The 16,937-nt window shown below is 44.8% G+C and overlaps 1 protein-coding gene across 3 annotated transcripts; it reads left to right on the top strand.

Annotated features, from left to right (window-relative positions):
• The first annotated feature begins 1,259 nt into the window (after positions 1 to 1,259).
• Positions 1,260 to 16,046, top strand: LOC142585047 (uncharacterized). 3 transcript variants are annotated; one of them, XM_075695499.1, is made up of 2 exons: positions 1,260 to 1,816; positions 2,913 to 16,046. In XM_075695499.1, the coding sequence occupies exon 2, from the start codon at positions 2,947 to 2,949 to the stop codon at positions 4,531 to 4,533; it is 1,587 nt and encodes a 528-aa protein (XP_075551614.1). In that variant the 5' UTR covers positions 1,260 to 1,816; positions 2,913 to 2,946; the 3' UTR covers positions 4,534 to 16,046. The 3 variants fall into 3 exon arrangements, with proteins under 3 accessions (XP_075551614.1, XP_075551615.1, XP_075551616.1); XM_075695500.1 differs by lacking the exon at positions 1,260 to 1,816 and adding an exon at positions 1,827 to 2,662; XM_075695501.1 differs by lacking the exon at positions 1,260 to 1,816 and having other exon boundaries at positions 1,827 to 3,732; positions 3,901 to 16,046.
• Positions 16,047 to 16,937: the final 891 nt, after the last annotated feature.

Below are 16,937 nucleotides of genomic sequence, written 5' to 3'. Positions count from 1 at the left end.
CGACAGTTCCCCCTTTTCAGATAAATTTCTAGAGTAAGTGAAAACTAGCTCTGTGAAAAATCGCGATCTTTATAAGTAGTCTAATTAGAAAGGCCACTATCTAAATTCGCTTAGAGCTCACGTTGCAATCGCGAAAATGAAGCCGACCAGTAGTGAAGTCATTCAACACATGTCTGCCTAACAAATGCCAAACACTAGCATTACATTAGAGACAAACGTCCCCAAAATGCGTGGCATAACTGAGTTCGTCCCGAACTGCTTTTTGGAAAACTGCCGACTGGAACCCAATTGTGCTATAAGAACGGATAAATCGAAAGTAATGTTAGCCTAAGAATTTCAGCTAAGCAGGCAACGACTTCCCTACTCCTCGATCGGCATCAATTTCGCAATTTTACCGTGCGTCCTAAAGTCCTAAAGAAAAGTACCTTGTGGTCTCTCTTAATTAGCTACTAGGACATTGTGATATTTCGTGCAAGTAATGTCGATCCACATCTTGAGGTAGTCGACCTGAACAGGCCTAATGTGCTCCGTGCAATTGTTCTCAACATCTGTTCGAAGTAAAAATAATAATAGTAAAAAGAGATGCATATATACTAATTCTAGAGGACGACTAGAAAGCGGGAAGGAGGGGAACGGCTGCAGCGCACTAAACCGAGAAAAAATTTGAGGACGAGCTGGGGCGCGAAGCAAGATATCTTGCTTTGAGAGCTGGCCGAAATGATTGGTCCGTTTTCAATACCGGCCATATGCTACGCATAAAGTTTCCTGCAGGAAACTGTATGATATTTGCCATAACACGCGCGTGTGTAATCTATCACTACATACTACATATCACTACAATCACTACATACTGCTAGAGAGCGCTCAAATGGCACTTAGCTGAGCAGTAAATAAGCCACAGGGCCATAACGCTACGCTAAGCATTCTGATAAAAGTCACAGTTACGTTTGCAGAAAACCCGCGAGTTGCAGAATCGCTAGTATTAGAACCGCCCCCTTGAGGCTCCCAAACGCAAATATGCCATTATTTTAACCTGTAATCTTGGCACAGGACTGTGCAACGCTGACCTTGGCGGCGAAAAGAGAGCGGCAGAGTTAAAAAAAAGGAAGAAAAAAGAGAGAGAAAAAAAAAGGAAAGCGCGAGCAGACGACGCCCGTGCCTCTTTATAGAGCCTGGACGCCTAGCGTCGCGCAGCGGGCAAGATAAAAAGCGGCGGCAGAGGTGTCGTTGAGCGCACGACCAACAAAAATGTCGAAACAACGATAGACCGCGATTTCTCACTCTCAAAGCCTTAGTGGTGCAGCGGCATCGGTAGAGTGTAGCAAGAGCGCATCGGAAAGTGGCGATAAATACAATCCAGAACGCTAAAGTGTCGCACTGCGCTAGACGTGTCGCGCGCACTACAACGATAATAGAGGATAATAGAGTTGACTGCCGCTTCATCATTCGATCTACGTAGATTCGCAGATCTTCGAACACCTGAAAGTGACGTCTGTGACAGCATCTCAACAATCGCGGACGTATGCGAGCGAAGTAGCGGCAGGGCGCGGAAAGCGCCGAAAATAAGCTATGCAGAAAATCGATACTCTGCTGTCAACAACCAGCCACAGTTTCGCATAACAAACTATGAGGCCTTCAGCTCCACATTTTGTCACGAGATTCCTGCAAACTCTGTTTCAGAGTACTATAAATTTAATGCTTCTTTGAATTGGTAAATGCTTGCGATAACTTAAACAAGCTCTACGTCTTGTCTTTCCGTCGGCACAGAATGCCACCAGTCCAATCGTCATCGCAGCAAGCAATATATTTTTGACTCGTAAGTGTACATAAGTAGATGAGATTCGCATTTCGTTGTATTGATATTAGAGGGCTTGAAACAGATGCTCGGCATGCGCTCGTTGTTTGCTTGGATGGCATGGCTTGTGTGTGACGCTTGTAATTAGAGGTGCTTGCTGTGCCCTACAGTCGAGTGCGAGGCACGGCTGTAGGCGTAAAAAAAAACTCAGGCTAAAAAAAATACCCTCTTTGTTCTCTCGCCCAAATTTGTGTTTCTGGATTGCATGCGGTCGTATATCGCTATGAAAACATGGATGCGGCGCATCATTTTTGAATGGGCGCCGGAGGCGGGCGTTCGCGTGCGCTTGCTTCGGGTGGTTGTGGTTGCCTTGTGCGGTGCCACGGGATGGATCGCTGTGGTCAGTTCATGTGGTCAGTCATTAGCGACCTAAATTAAAATCGACGTTTATGATAGCGCTTCCGCAGTGTTATTAATATGCGCCCGGTGTCACTTGTGGCTCTGGACATTGTTTAGTTTCGTTTTTGCGTACGCTTGTGTTCGGTGTTCGCACTTTGCCTCAAAAAGCAGTCATGCTGAACGGAGGCGCAGGTGCGAATGTCCATTTTGCGCCCGCGTTGGCCCGTGCCTATCGATAGCCAGCAGGAAAGAGCGTTTGCTGTAGTTTCGCAGTGGCGTTGATTCCTTCTCGTGCGCGATGTTTTAACGTGCGTTACGCTTCGTGATATTCGGTTTTCTTCTTTAATTCGTGTCATATATGCGAATGGCATGCCGAAAAATAAGCCCTAAGCGAGCGTTTATCGTGTGAAATTTGACTACGCGAAGCTGCTCCCGTCGATCCGTGCGTTGCCGTCCAGTTTCGGTCAGGTAAGTGCGGCAGTGACCAGCTAAGCGAGGTGATTTAGCCTTTACGCATTCCTTACGACTTGCGCTCATCGGTTCAATGAAGTTCCGAGCGCACGTCCGTTCAACAGAATCGTTAGAAACTTCGGTCGGTCGGAAGTGTCTGTGCACGTCGTTACGCTTACATTAAGTCACAGATTTAGAAGCGTTAACGTTTGCTTTGGTTGCCTTAAAGCGGTTGACATTTCCGATTACTTTTTTCTTTTACGTGCAGGAACTACCCGTAGGCTGCACGCAGCGCAGCCAGGATGACCCTGCAATACGTTTGTCCCCTATGCCCGTACGAGACACGGGCACGGGGCATCCTCTACCGACATTTGCTCATACACACCGGTGTCAAGCCGTACTGCTGCGAGAACTGCGGTCGCCGGTATGCCCTGCCTGAAACACTGCTCGAGCACATGGCGGCTCACCGCCGCGAGCCGCCGTACAAGTGCGGTCGATGTACGATGGCACTTGACCACTTCTCCGAGTACCTGAGGCACCAGGTGTACCACATGCTCAAGAGCATCCACCGCTGTTCATTCTGCGGCGAGGGCTTCGTCTGGAAGCAGGCCCTCAAGCACCACTGCAAAACTCACAAGGAAGGCAAGCACCTTTTCCATATGTTCTTCCGAAAGACCGCGGGAAGGCGGAGAACTCGGTACCAGGACGAGAACGACATGCCCCTGGACCTCAAAATGAAAGTACCTGTCCAGGCAGGCAAGGGCTCCCTGGACTGCCCCCGGGAAATGAAAGCCGGTAATGGCTTGAGCAGGCTTGGCGAGCAGGATAGGTCAACTGGATACAATCAGCAGCCTTCTCTGCAGCCACATCCGTTTGGCAACCTCCTGACACCAGGTGGCCCATCACTTCTTGACAGCTACTTCAAGTTCTACATGTACCCACACCTCGGTGCCCCACTGCCTTACCAGAACGGTGCAAGCCTGCTGTCGCCCGTGTTGCGTGCCTCTCCCAATGGTCACGAGGATGAGGATATGCTGATGGAGGCTGGCCTCTACATCTGCCGGGTTTGCGGCTGGCAGTTCACCAAGGTGAGCCACCTCACGGCCCACATGTACATCCACACTGGTCGTAGGCTTCACAACTGTGACATCTGCGGCAAGAACTTCACACGCAAGGGCTCTTTGAAGCTGCACCGGCTGCAGCACCACGAGGCAAAACCGCACCGGTGTGACATCTGCCACAAAACCTTCTTGCAGGCTCGCTACCTCCGTGCCCACCTGCTAGTCCACCGCCGGCAAGAGGCCACTTCAAGACCTCCAGAGCCAGAGCCCGTGCCCAAGCGCTTGGATGTGCCCGTGGTTTCACCAGTGTTCCAGGCTTCCTTCCAGAGCATGCTTCATGCTCCGGACATGGGGCCTACGGAACCGGAGGCTGCTGAGTCTCCTGAGTCGTCCGGCAACACTCCATCGTCTGCTCACCAGTGCCCGATTTGCCAGAAGGGCTTCTCGCAGCCGTACAAGTTGCGGCGCCATCTGGTGATTCATGCCAGCCCCCGTATCCACCAGTGCAACATCTGCCAGAAGGTGCTGCCCTCGGTGACGGAGCTGCGGAGCCACAAGAAATCGCATGGCCGCACCAGGCAGCACTGCTGCGAGTACTGCAAAAAGGATTTCTCGTGCTCGTCCACACTGCGGCGCCACGTGCGTATCCACACAGGCGAGAAGCCCTACCAGTGTGAGGTGTGCCTCAAGCGCTTCTCGGACCTGTCCAACAAGAACTGCCACATGCGCACGCACACTGGTGAGAAACCTCACCGCTGCCAGGTGTGTGGCATGCGGTTCTCCCTCAAAAATGCCCTCAGCTGTCACATGCGAAACCACATGGTCTGAATCGGGTCACTTGTGACGAGGGCAAGGGCTTGTTGCACCCACCAAGCATCACATTCTACGCGAGGCCAGTAGCAGTGCAGTAATGCTGTCCACTGTAAGTGCCTTCACTCAGAGCAGCTTGCAAGGCCTGTTTAATGATCTGCTATGCTTTTTCTTTTGCTTGCTGGTCAGGGCATTCGACAAAAAATCCTGAAAACACTCATTCACTTGGCTAGTGAAGTACACCTGTTGTACTCCTTGGTAGCAGGATTGGGGTCAGTAAGGGAGGCACCTTTTTATGAATTGTTGCAGACTATGCACCAATGCCTCAGTTGCTGCCTCGTCTTTCTGCTGTCCTTAGAAATAGACACATCTCAGTTCAGCTTCTGAGAAACACTTGTGGCCACTCCACAGCCTGCAGTTGTCTAACCTAGATGCAAGTATGCAGCAGTGCGTGCTTGTTCTCTGCAGCCGCATGGTGGTGCAAAATTGTAAATATTACTAGACTTGCTCTGGAATAGTGTTGGGAGGACCGGAATATTCAGGCTCTATATTTTAGATTCATAGCCCATATCAATTATATATTGCACTTGGTGTGCACACACCAATATCAGCCACAATATGCTAAACTAACAGGCCAGTTAATATCATATTGTTTCTTTCTAGCATTGAATTGTATATCTACACCTATGCTCAGAGCACGATTATAGCGGGCATCTGGATAATTCCGGCCACTTTGGCATCATTCATGTTTTCGGAAATCTCAATACATGGACAGTTTTGTGTTCTTTTGCCATCAGAATGCAGCTACTGTAGGTGGGAATTAAACCAGTGGCAATATGTCATAGCCACTAAGCCTGTGTTGCAACTCTATTTTCTTACAGCAGTAATGTTTCTTGACAAACTCTTGTCAGAAGATCCGGTGACATACAAGTATAATCAGTTTGTGGTTGTTCAAACTCAAATAGTTCAAAGTTCCTTATAGTTAAGACTTATTTGAAGGAGTGATTTTATTCATTCAAACATTTGGAGAACTGGAGTAGAATATGGTGGCCCAAAAAGAGGTGATGAACGCACGTTTATAAGGTGCGACTAGTCAGTGTGCCAGCAGTTGATATTCCAGATGTGTTTACAGGAGCTACTGCGAAATTGCACCACGCCCTGAATCATGTTAGTGGTCCTGATGTTCTGGATGAAGCATTCAGTGAGATTTTCTCTAATCACTCCTTTTTCATAAAGTATTTTTAAGTTTTGATCCACCTGATTTCACAAAGCAGTGATGTCCCATTGGCTATGGCATTCTGCATGAATTGTCCCGGGTTTCAACTCCTGGCCGCAGTGGCCGCGTTCTGATGGTCGCAGTACGTAAAAACACTTGTGTACTTCACTTTGGGGACACTTCCATAACTCATTAAGAGTTGTGCACAAGCAGGCAACAAATCACTTTGCACCTAGGTGCCTACCTATATAAAAACATTTATGCGTGTTTGAAGTTGCTTTTCATTCAGCTTGAATAATGTGGTCATCAGGTAATTCAGACAGGAATCTATAGTTCCTTGGGAGCTTCAATTTATGGGGATTGACTACATTTGTTTTGTAATGATAATAAATTGATTTGTTACGTACTAAGTAGAAGCTGGCTCTGTAACACCATCAGAAAGATTTCTGTTGATTATAATGCTTATTATTTTCAAGATGGGTTGGTCTAAAGTTTATAGCTGAAACTAACAGACAAACACCACCTACATATGCTTACACATGCAATGGCTATGCGGTTCTCTAAGCACGAAGAGGCCAAATGGTACCAGGAGTTGAGCTGTTATGCATGCTTTATTGATAGCGAAATGGCATGAAAAGTGCGTGCTCCTAGGAAAACATCTTTGCATCATATGTCAATGTACACACGTTTAGTTTTCTTCCTTATTATGGGGGGTTGGGGGGGCTCCTTCATTGTCCAGAGGATGCCTTTGAGCACACGGCGCCATTAGAGAGCTTTAGCTTGTCAGTATACATGTTTTTGTTTACAGAATGCTGGTGGTGCAGGTGAGAGCAGCAGTGCTGACGGTGACAGTTTGGGATAGTGTGTTCAACCAGAGCACGTTACTAATGATTTCATGTTGAAAAACCTGCAGGCAGTATACGTCCATGAAGATTTGTTACCACCAATGCCTTTGCACTGATGGCATCTTCAGATCATTGTTTTCAAGCACTCTGAAGCACTCCTAAAGGGCGATCTTTCTCAGATGGTCGAAAAGGGGTGCTCCGGCTGCATTTGCATGGTCCTTCCCATTTGCCCAACTCCAAATCAAAGGGCTGAGAAGCACTCTCAGGATCGCCATCAAAGCAGCCGAGAAACTCTCGGTTTCCAGTCACTTGACTCCACTCATTCCCGTGGTTGCAACAGCAAATGGGGGGACTCTTGCTCCATTCACAGTGACGATTATCATCCACGTACACTGCGCTTAGATATTTCACATCTAAACGCAGCCTATGGCGGCGCTAGCTGGCTATGTTCCCCTCAGCTTTCGCTTCCTTCCCTCTCCCTGCTCCAAAATGCAGCTGTTCAGTTGGCACATTATATCTACAACTTGGACACAGAGTGCTTCCAGAATCGATCTGCTCAGATTTGGGGGACCACAGCGACCATCTGAAGGCGTCATTAGTGATAATAGTTTCGCATGCTTTAGTGGAACTTTGCAACACCAGATGCCGCCACAGTCACTGCTGCACCCAGCTGCATCCTCAATGTTGCATAAGCAACGATATGCACGCAGACAACCTAAAACAATATGCTGACAAAACTCTGGGGCAGTGGTTTGTTGGGTAGAGGACATCTGCAGCTGCACTGTGTGAAAGCGCTTCCAGTGAGGTGTGCTGGGCTTCCATGAGCATTGGTCTGGAAAGAAACAAAGGTGCATGAAGTAATGGTTGATGTGTGTGTGCGTTGCATCCCACACCCACGGAAGAAGATGTGCACATGTTACTGCTCTCGTTGAGTGCTACAGCCTCAATATTCGTTTTTCATGTACCTGAAGAAGGTTGCAAGACATACAGCTATTTTATCTCTTGCTTTTCAAATGCTCCCCCCCCCCCCTCTTGTTTCTTGCTCATTTCTTTTTCACCCGTTTGAGGTTTTGGCTGCTCTGATATCAGTTTGGATTTTTTGTTTTAGGCTGACAGTCTTTGCCCAGCCACTTTAGAGCCCGAGTGACTTATGTGAGGAGAACAAGGGGAAGGCGGGCGATAAAAATGAAAGACAATGAGCGAAATGAGAACAAGGTAAAAGCCGGAGCCAATGTTTCAACAAGTGGAGTTGTCGAACCGTTGGCTCCGTCTTTCACCTCGTTTCCATTTTGCTTATGCGAGGAGGTAATCCATGTTGAAAAAGCGCTGAAGTGGTGAAGTAGGTGCGTACTAAAGAGGGAATGAACAGCACAACGCAGAACAAAGTTTCAGATGGCCAGCGCAGTGTTGTCTGCTGTCCTACATTTCATCATATCTTCTGTGCAATTTGTTTCTTCTTTAAAGCATGTTGTGACACCCCACATAGCTCTTACAGTCGGAGTACAATGACTCATCAAGAGTATCACTCTTGGTTTCTTTCTTTAAATATTGCTCAAGAGGGTTTCGGCTAATGTCTAAAAAAGTGTTGCATCATTTTAAAAGCGTTGCATTTGCAGTTGGGTGCGCGATCACTTCGCACTCGCTTTAGTTTGTTGTGCTGCTATTGAAATGACAATAGCTGAAAATGCTCATTTTTGATTATAAGCACTACGTTCACTTTGTTGTGTCAGAGTAATGTATGCGTGTGCTAGCTGTAGCCAGCACGGGTGCAACCTTGTATAATTTTGTCTGTACCAGTCTCGGTATAGGCATGAATGCCATCGTATATGTTTAGCTTCTGTGTCCATGTAGGCATAAATGCCACCTTTATGTTATAAGCAAGCTTGCTGGATCATTGCAATCTTCAACCAGTGTTGCTCTAGTGTTAGCTATGGTCGTTGAACACTGTCTTCACTGAAGTTGTTGAGATTTATTGATGTCAGTAGGAAGGCACTACACCTGTATAACGAGCTGTGGGCTGCCCAGGCTGATGATTGTTGCCGTGCCCCAGCAGTTGGACTTTGGTGAGTCGAAATGGGTTTTGAGTATCGAAATGGTGATAGTGTGCGGCTGTTATTTATGCCACAAAATGAACTGTGCACTTCTCTTTTATTAAATACGACACTTGTTTAGTTGAAATCGGTCATTTCTATTTGACCACGTCTCAAAAGTCCTAGAAGACTCTCACACTTCCTTAATTTAAAGGGACAGTAAAGGGAACACTCAGTCAAACTAGACTGGCAAATATACTTCTGGAGCACCGGGAACATGGGTCTCACCGATCTCATCAGATGTGGACAGTACATATTTGAAATTATGTTTAATAGTTTTTCGAAAAACAAAGATTCCATTGCATTCTAAGAGAACCAATAACTCAACCTGGTGAGATTTATTTTTTCAGTACAAAAATTAAAGGCTCTTCACATAAAACTCTGACTGAAAGGACTTGTGTTTGCAAGTTCAGGTCTTCCTAGCTAATCTGTTGCCATTTCAGGTTCCCCTTAAAGGAACAAGTGCAGCTACTATGCATCTTGGGGAAGCCTTCGTGTTTGTGCAGCATGGTATAGTGGCATCACCTAGCATGCACTTGGCTGAGTGACGGCTGTTGCCTGAGGCGATTTCGGTTCACACCTTTGCACCTTTTTCCGCGTTTCTTTTGTGTGTCTGTGATTACATCACACACACCGGCCTTGGTTCTGAGTGGTGCTGTCTAAGAATCCCGGAGTTAATCTTGCACATATGCATGAATGCCCACAGAAGTTGATGGAAATATGGCACTGAGGTAGCTAATTTGTAAAACACCGCATGTGTAATGTACATTATATGGGCTCAGCGCCCACATGCGGCAAGTTATCTTTTCATCTAGTTTCATCTCCCTTCTTTGTATAGTTTCGACATTTTAATCAGACATGAAAATTAATGTCCACTGTGCTTTCTCTGGCTTCACTCTGTTTCGTGATATAGTTGTGATTAGACATGACACATTAGAGGCTTCAGACAAGATTACCTGAACCAGTGCAAACACGAAGTGAAACTTGTTATAGCAAGTAAAATTCTGCATGGTTAGACATTACATGCAAGGGATTTATGCAAAACAAAACTAAACTTTTCACTTTTCCTTTCTTTTTCTCTACTAAAAACCAACCTTTTTCTGCCAAATAAACTCGAAAAGGGTTTTCGAGAAAGAATTCACCAGCATAAACATACTTAGTGTTGCTCTTTACTGACCCTTTAAATATTGGATGGTTTGAATGTTTTGTTGGAGTCGAATGAACAGGAGTTAGCTGCATGATTGTAATCGGAGTACTTTGTTGGGGTGAAACCATCTTCAGTATGTATGTGGTTCCACACTACTGGCTTTAGTGTCTCTCAACTCAGTGGGACTGTAATGTAAAGATGCTGAAGAACTTAGCTGCTGTGTAGTTGCCACGATGATTGTTGCAGAGCTTCAAGCACTTGGCATTTTTAATTTCTTCGTGCGTCTGGGCTACCAATGATAAGGCCTGTTTGCGAAAGCAAATCCAAAGTGTCTAAAGTTCAAGCAAGCAGTGAGGCTGTTGCCACTGTTATAGTCTTACAAACTTAATTGTGTAGTTTGTAGAGGTGCAGCTTTATTCTCATAATCAAATGGGAATTTCATTGTCCGTGCCCATGCCTTTATATTTACACAGTAACGGCTGGTCATGATGTGCATTCATTAATGACCTTGTTATGTAGTGTAGTACTGAGTTGTGATTTTATTTTTGCGTATGCCGGTGAAGGCGACTGATCATAGTGAAAACTTTCTTATTCATAACTGTTACAGTATTCCTATTGTAGAATCGGTAAACCTTGGCTGGCTTAATTGTCTTTCTCTTTGATGCAGGGGCTCTGCATAGGTCCTTGAATTCAGTTTTAACGGTGTTGCTTGACCTTTGTCTAGTTGCACTGTATGAAGTGGCTCATGCGTAGAGATTTGAGATTGTGCCACGCAAAGGGATATTTGCGTAGCCTTTTATTTTTTTGTGAGCTTGTGCACACACTAAAGATACTCATCAAGCAATGCTTCAACCTGCAGTTATCACAAGCTTGCATGGAAACAGGGTTTCTCACTGAGTTTGATCTCTGTGCAATGGGCAGAGAGTGTGGTACTTCTCTAAAAGCGAGTGCTCCATGGCTTGCAGTTAGCAGCATGCTTGTTTTAAAGGCGAGTTGTGGCGCACTTATTTGGCTTGTGTTTGAAGTCACACTTTTGTCTGCCATAGGTGTCCTGCCTCCTTGAAGCTTCTGTGGCCTCTAAAGCTTTGACACTGTACCGCAAATGCAGCGGGGACCCGTTCACAGTTAACATATGCCAAATGTAAAATGAAGCAGAAATTCTTAAAGGGGCTTTCCAAATCTCCCTAAGAGTGACTAAAATTGGCTCACATGATTGCACTCATTCAACGCAAAAGTTTTAGTAATTTCCGTTGTTTTGCATCCCAAATCTATTGTTCATCTATGTGTGGTGTCACAGTAGACACCGGTGGAATATTTGTGAGCACCTGCAGTTCTCTTAAAGTGCACCTAAATCTAGTTCTACTCAAACCTTTTTGCATTTCACCTCCCTTTGGAATGCAGCCTCAGGAGCTGTGCTCAGAGGCAGACCTTTTGCTCAGAGGCAGAACAGCATAGCCGCTGAGACACTGCGGCGAGTAAGAGAAATTTCAGCGCATACAAAGAAAGTTGATTTCAATTTGGATTTTAGATACACTCCCTCATCCGTTTCATTCCGCTGGTGATGTACCAGATGTTCATGCTCGCAGACCAGGCAAGTCCTGCCATTCCCATGCCGTTGTTGCCCATTTCCATGAGTGCTGCCAGAGCTGTCGCCACATTACTGCATTCAGACGGGGCAAACCCAAATAAATTACAAGTGACAGTGGACATTCTTGTTTCGACAGCTTGAAGGAAATGACTGCTGACAAAAAGGGAACTGCCAGTTGCTCAGCTAGTTTAAAGAGACAGGTAAAATCCCACGGGAGGTGTCCATAATTTCTATGTAGTTCCAGAATGCAGATTTCCTTCTTTAATCTGTTTTAGTGCATCTATCAGAGAGCACTATGGTGGAACAACAAAATTTACAACAATAGGTCGCCACCAGCATACATACAAGATCTGCGTAAAAAGTATCCAATGTTCTTTTTTACTTTAGGGAAAACTACAGAGTGCAGGTTGGTAACACTTTGCATCATGGAAGGAAAGTCTGTGATGTGTTTAGCCTGCCGATGGGGTGAGCGTCACTTCTGTCTGCTGTTGTGCTGTACTGTTATCTGGGTTCATTGCGATTATAAATGGGCAACAATTGCAGAGCAAATTGCACAAAGACTCTGTGCGAAGTTCTGTACAAAGTTTGGTGATACCCAATAAGAAGCAATTTCGAACATTCAAAAACCCTTTGGCAACAATGCTATGGGCATGAAGCAGATTAAAATGGGATACACCTGCATCAAGAATCGCCAAATGTCTGTGGAGACAGCACCACGCTGTAGGTGGTCATCAGCAAGTCATAATAATGCAACTTTTATTGGACTGCAAACCTGGATAAAGAGAGAATGTCGTTCAAGTGTGAGAGAAATTGCTCATCTCTAGTAGCAACAAAGATGCCGTGAATCACATTTTAAATGCGATTTGTGTATGAAGCGGGTAGCTGCAAAATTTGTGCCCTAGATTTTGCGAGTAGCGCTCGGAGACCTGGCAGCCAGAACAGAGTAATGCTTCTGTTCATGCAGGTCGCGTGAGTGTAATTTCTGATACACAGCAGAATTTTGGTGGTTCATAAAGCCTATTCTTCAGACTTGGCCTCATACAACTTCTGGCTGTTCCCAGAAACCAAAGGCACCTGAAAGGAATGTATTTTTGCACCTGGGAGATGGGTGTAAGATACAAGAACGCTCGTGTAGCATGCTTTGGCTGCACATTATAGAAACGAAGACAGATAAAATTAATATGGACCCCTCCATTAAGATGCCTCTCATGACTCGCTGTTCATTTCGGGATGTTAAAGTGTTTGTTTTTCTTTACAGTTGTTAGAACAAAAATTCGGACTGCTGTACAGCCAGTCACAAAAGCTTATGGGACCATGGATTTGCGAAGAGGCCGAATTCTCAAAAAGCCTGGTCACATAGCCTTAAATTCGAAGTTTCAACCTGTAGTAGTTCTTGCGGCCTATACAGTGATAAAAGAAATTAGGAATGTCATGCCTTAGCAAAACCACAATTCACACCTGTTGAGAAGCCCATGTCCCGTAAATTTCTTTTGCCCACTATACATTTACAGGAAGTTCTGACCAGTAGTTTCAGCTTCCTGGCCAAAAGAAGTCGCACACTAGTACAGCATGACTGGTTGCTCGGCTTAGCCCTCGCATTTAGGTTTTCTTTTTAAATTATTTTTCTTAAAGGCATTGGCACTGTGATAGTCTTTCTGCTTGCAAATTGACCTTCATCTTGTAGTATACACTGACCTCGGTTATTTTGCCTGTCACTGCATGTTATAAGACTGGGTGATACTGATGGCATAGAAGCTTACACTCCGGTGCTGGCGGTGTCATGCTCCAACAAACGACTTCTTTCTCTAGAAATCCACTATGCAGCCGTAAGGCAAGGAAAAAAAACAACATTGTATCCAGCTACTTGTGGCCCCATCTCCTTTGCGGGCCTGGATCGTGTAAAAATACTGTTCCACGTTGTCTTGAAGGTGTACACAGTGTAAATAAATAAACTGCAGAGAATGCAGTGTTGAGCTGCATTTAAAAAAGAATGTTGTGTGCCCAGTGATGGCGCCAAAGTCTTCTGCTACCTCAGCTGATCGGTGTCGTCTTTTCATAGTGGACAGCTTGAATGGCTGTAGTAGAAGCAAGTTTCTCTCTCTCTCTCGACCCAAGGTGTCTGTCGCTTTATTTTGTTGTTTCTTTATTGATATGCTGGTTTTTCTGTGTATATGTGTTGTGTGTGTTGCATTGTTGGTACCCTTGGCCAACTGAATGGTGTGGCGCTTTGTAAGGCATTGTACTGAACTAGTGATGAAGGGCATTGCTGTATTTGGGTATTATATTATGAAAACTGCTTTTCTTTCGTTTTTTATGCTGTTCTTTGTCTGTGTACAGCTGTCATTTAGTCATGCATGGCTGTCTGTTAGCAAAGTTCATTTTGGTTTTGTTGGGCGAGAACTTTGTGATGGTCTTTGGCAATGCAGGGAATTTTCCTCATTTCTTTTATGCCTGTTCATTGTTCGCAGTTATGGAAATTTTATCATAAGTCATCTCCATTTATCAAACTGTTGAACAATAGCAGGGAAGGTCGTGTACTAGCACTAGATGGATTTATTCTGTTAAACACCATTTACAAGATGACCCAGGCATAGATACGAGCTGTGTTAAAAGGCACTCCGTGACTTTACTGCTTGTTTCTTTTCAGTTTGGTAATGTCATATCTGGCTTTGCAACTGTTGTGTAACATTAATGGCTACGAGGCACACCCTGTGCTTATTACTGGAGCAAGTATGGTCGTGAAACACCATGAATTAGTGGTCGTAGTAAGTCTGCTTCTCTTCTTCTCAGTCTTTTAAGTGCTTAGCAACCAGGTTTCCTCTATCTGTGAAGAAAATTTGTTATTTGCTCACCAAGTTCTGCGCAAAAGCTATATTCCATCACAGTGATTGCGTGCAGTGCAGTGAAGACTATAGCTCATGTCAGCCAATTGCTGATGAGAGCCGGCAGTACATTTTAGAGAAGGGAGGAGGGCTCGCCCATTTTTCTCTGCGAATTGTTCCATGAAGGTTCAATTCAGTCGGCATTGTACTGGGAGCGATGACTCCTTCTTCCGCATCTCTGTTTTCATTGGCTGCTGTGAGCTGTAGCTTTCACTTCGCTGTTAAGAATTGGTGAGAAGGAGCATAAAAGTTGCATTCGACACTTGCCGTAACCAAGGCACAATAGCCATATCGGAAAGCCATTTGCTTAAGCGACACGATTTTGAGTATGTACTGAACAGGGAAGAATGTGTTCCCTGTCACTTAGCAGTACTCGTTGTGTGACTGTGTACACATGTGTTTTCTGCAGTCACCATGCACTCTTTGGCCCTTGCGGGTCACATGTAATGTACGTAGTTCTTCAATTGGCTGAAAGGCAAAGGCTGAAGTTATCTTGCTTCCAAGCACTGTATTGCTGTTGACCCAACTCGTCATTTCCTCTGTTTTGCTGGTATTACTTAAGAAAAAGTTATACTTTGGAGAGCGCATGGATGTGTTCGTGCAATGCTTGTACTGGCTGAACAGTTCAGTGACATTGTGACTGCTCTTGCTGATTCTCTGTAAATAATCCGTGTTCTTTGGAAGTTGGGGAAATGTCTAGCTACCTCAGGTCATTGACCAGCCACTACTGAAAACGTCCATATGTCGGCCAGTATCCACTTGCCGGCGTTTAAAGTTCTCGGAATGGATGTGCTGCACATTTTTTTTTGTGTTTAGCACTTTGATATGTAGTGTCTGTTTATTGCTTACAATATTTTGAAAAATAGTAACACATCTTCTTTGGCAGTACTCCATTCTCACCTAATAAGTAAACTCTGTAGTCCAACCTTTTCTTCTGCATAGTATGTGAACATTGGCTTAGATGCTGACATTCTGAAACAGAAGAACTAGCAAGCAAGCAAGAAATTTGAATTTAAGATTGTGAGAACCGCAGAACTAAAGACGTGTGTGAATATTCAGGGTACCAGAAAACTTGCGAACATGTTTTTAATTAGTGTTATCTTGTATGACATGCAAAAGATGGCAGTCCATGGACTGTTCTTCAATAAGTAGTTTCTTGTTGAAATGCTTAATCATCAGCTGACAGAAAGCATTTGAAAGCTCTTGCATCTTCTGTTGGCATTCCTATGCATATGCTCATTAAAAAAAAAAAGCTGTTTTTGGTGCCGAACTCTCACAGGTGCTTTTTGTAAAGCCTTCTTATTGAGACACCAGCATCTTGCAATTTTCTTTTGTGATCTCTCACTTGCACTTTTATGCTTTTGGGGGCATATGCAACAGTGGTGTTGTTGTTCACTTATGTGGTTACTTTTGCATTATTTGGCATTTGTTGTGAGGAATTGTGGTGTGACATATCATTGAGCAGGAGCTTTTTATTACTTTTTGTTTCATTTCACTATTTACTTGGCAAGCAAACAAGCATAGCACCATAGAGCTGCTTTAAAGTGTCTCAATATTTTACATGACTGAGCAGCTCCAACACCTGTTTTACCGTGCAACATTTATTACTTGCTTTCACTTGCTAGAGTCGTTCACAGTACTCTAAGGATTGTCTTTGTGAATGCAGGTTGTTTTAGAAAGAATGCAACTAAATGTACCGGTTTAGAATATGCTCAGTGTAACATAGTGTCACCTTGAAAATAAAGCATCAAAGTAAACATGAATGTGTCTTTGTATACAGCCTGTCTTTTTGTTAGAAGGTTATAGTACCTTGGGTTGATATATAATGTAGGCACAGCTTTCTGAAGATTGTTTCTTTTCTATCGTCCACCGCTCACAACTGGCCTGGTGTTAATGTAGGTGCAGGGCCCTGGGACTACTGACAAAGTGTATGAAAGGAATTGGAATACGGTAGAATAGTTAAATTATCCTGGCCCTATTCTCATTGTCTGCAGGAAGAGTTGTCACTGTAAGCCTCTGTTTGTTCATCCGAGCCTGCGGTATGTGCTTTGATTCTCTTGCTCCATCTTGCTTCCTTTACAGTGGTGTAAAACTTGGCTTCCTGATGACCTTCCGCATGTACATAAGGTCTGACACCTTAGCAATGCCAAGCGTGGTACAGGATATTCGGAACATCGACTACTACCAAGAGCGGGCCCAGGGCACAAAATTCTTCCTGATGCATGCTTTTGCATACAGAGAATGAAGGCCATATACTGCTGCTACAGAAACACAATTCCCAAGTCACTTTTGTGTAATTACAGTTAGTTGCATATGCTGTACTAAAAGCTAAACGAAGACCACTGCTGGCCACCTCTTGCACTGACCACGGTGCTGATGTGGGCAGTGCTTGATTGAAACTGGGCAAAGCGATCACTTGAACAGGGGTGTTGGGCCACTCTCAGCTTATATCAACTAGGCTTTTGTTTGTTTCTTTGTTTTTGACTGGTTAGTGGTGGCAAAGGTGAATGGGGCAATATCCTTGTTGTAGCTTTGGTTTTGGCTTTGCTGCCACTAGGCGACACTGAAACAGCCATGTCTACGAACACGGGTACGACTCCTGGTGGGGGGTGCTATAATAAAAAGACTTCAAAAGTGCAATAGTGCATGGTGAA

Source organism: Dermacentor variabilis, chromosome 6 (assembly GCF_050947875.1).
Source record: "Dermacentor variabilis isolate Ectoservices chromosome 6, ASM5094787v1, whole genome shotgun sequence".
NCBI lineage: Eukaryota > Metazoa > Arthropoda > Arachnida > Ixodida > Ixodidae > Dermacentor > Dermacentor variabilis.
Note: the sequence above shows the minus strand (reverse complement) of the source record. Positions and strands in the feature narration are given on the sequence as shown.

Coding starts and splice junctions, on each gene's coding strand:
- LOC142585047 (XM_075695499.1), top strand. CDS start 2,947: ATGACCCTGCAATACGTTTGTCCCCTATGCCCGTACGAGACACGGGCA.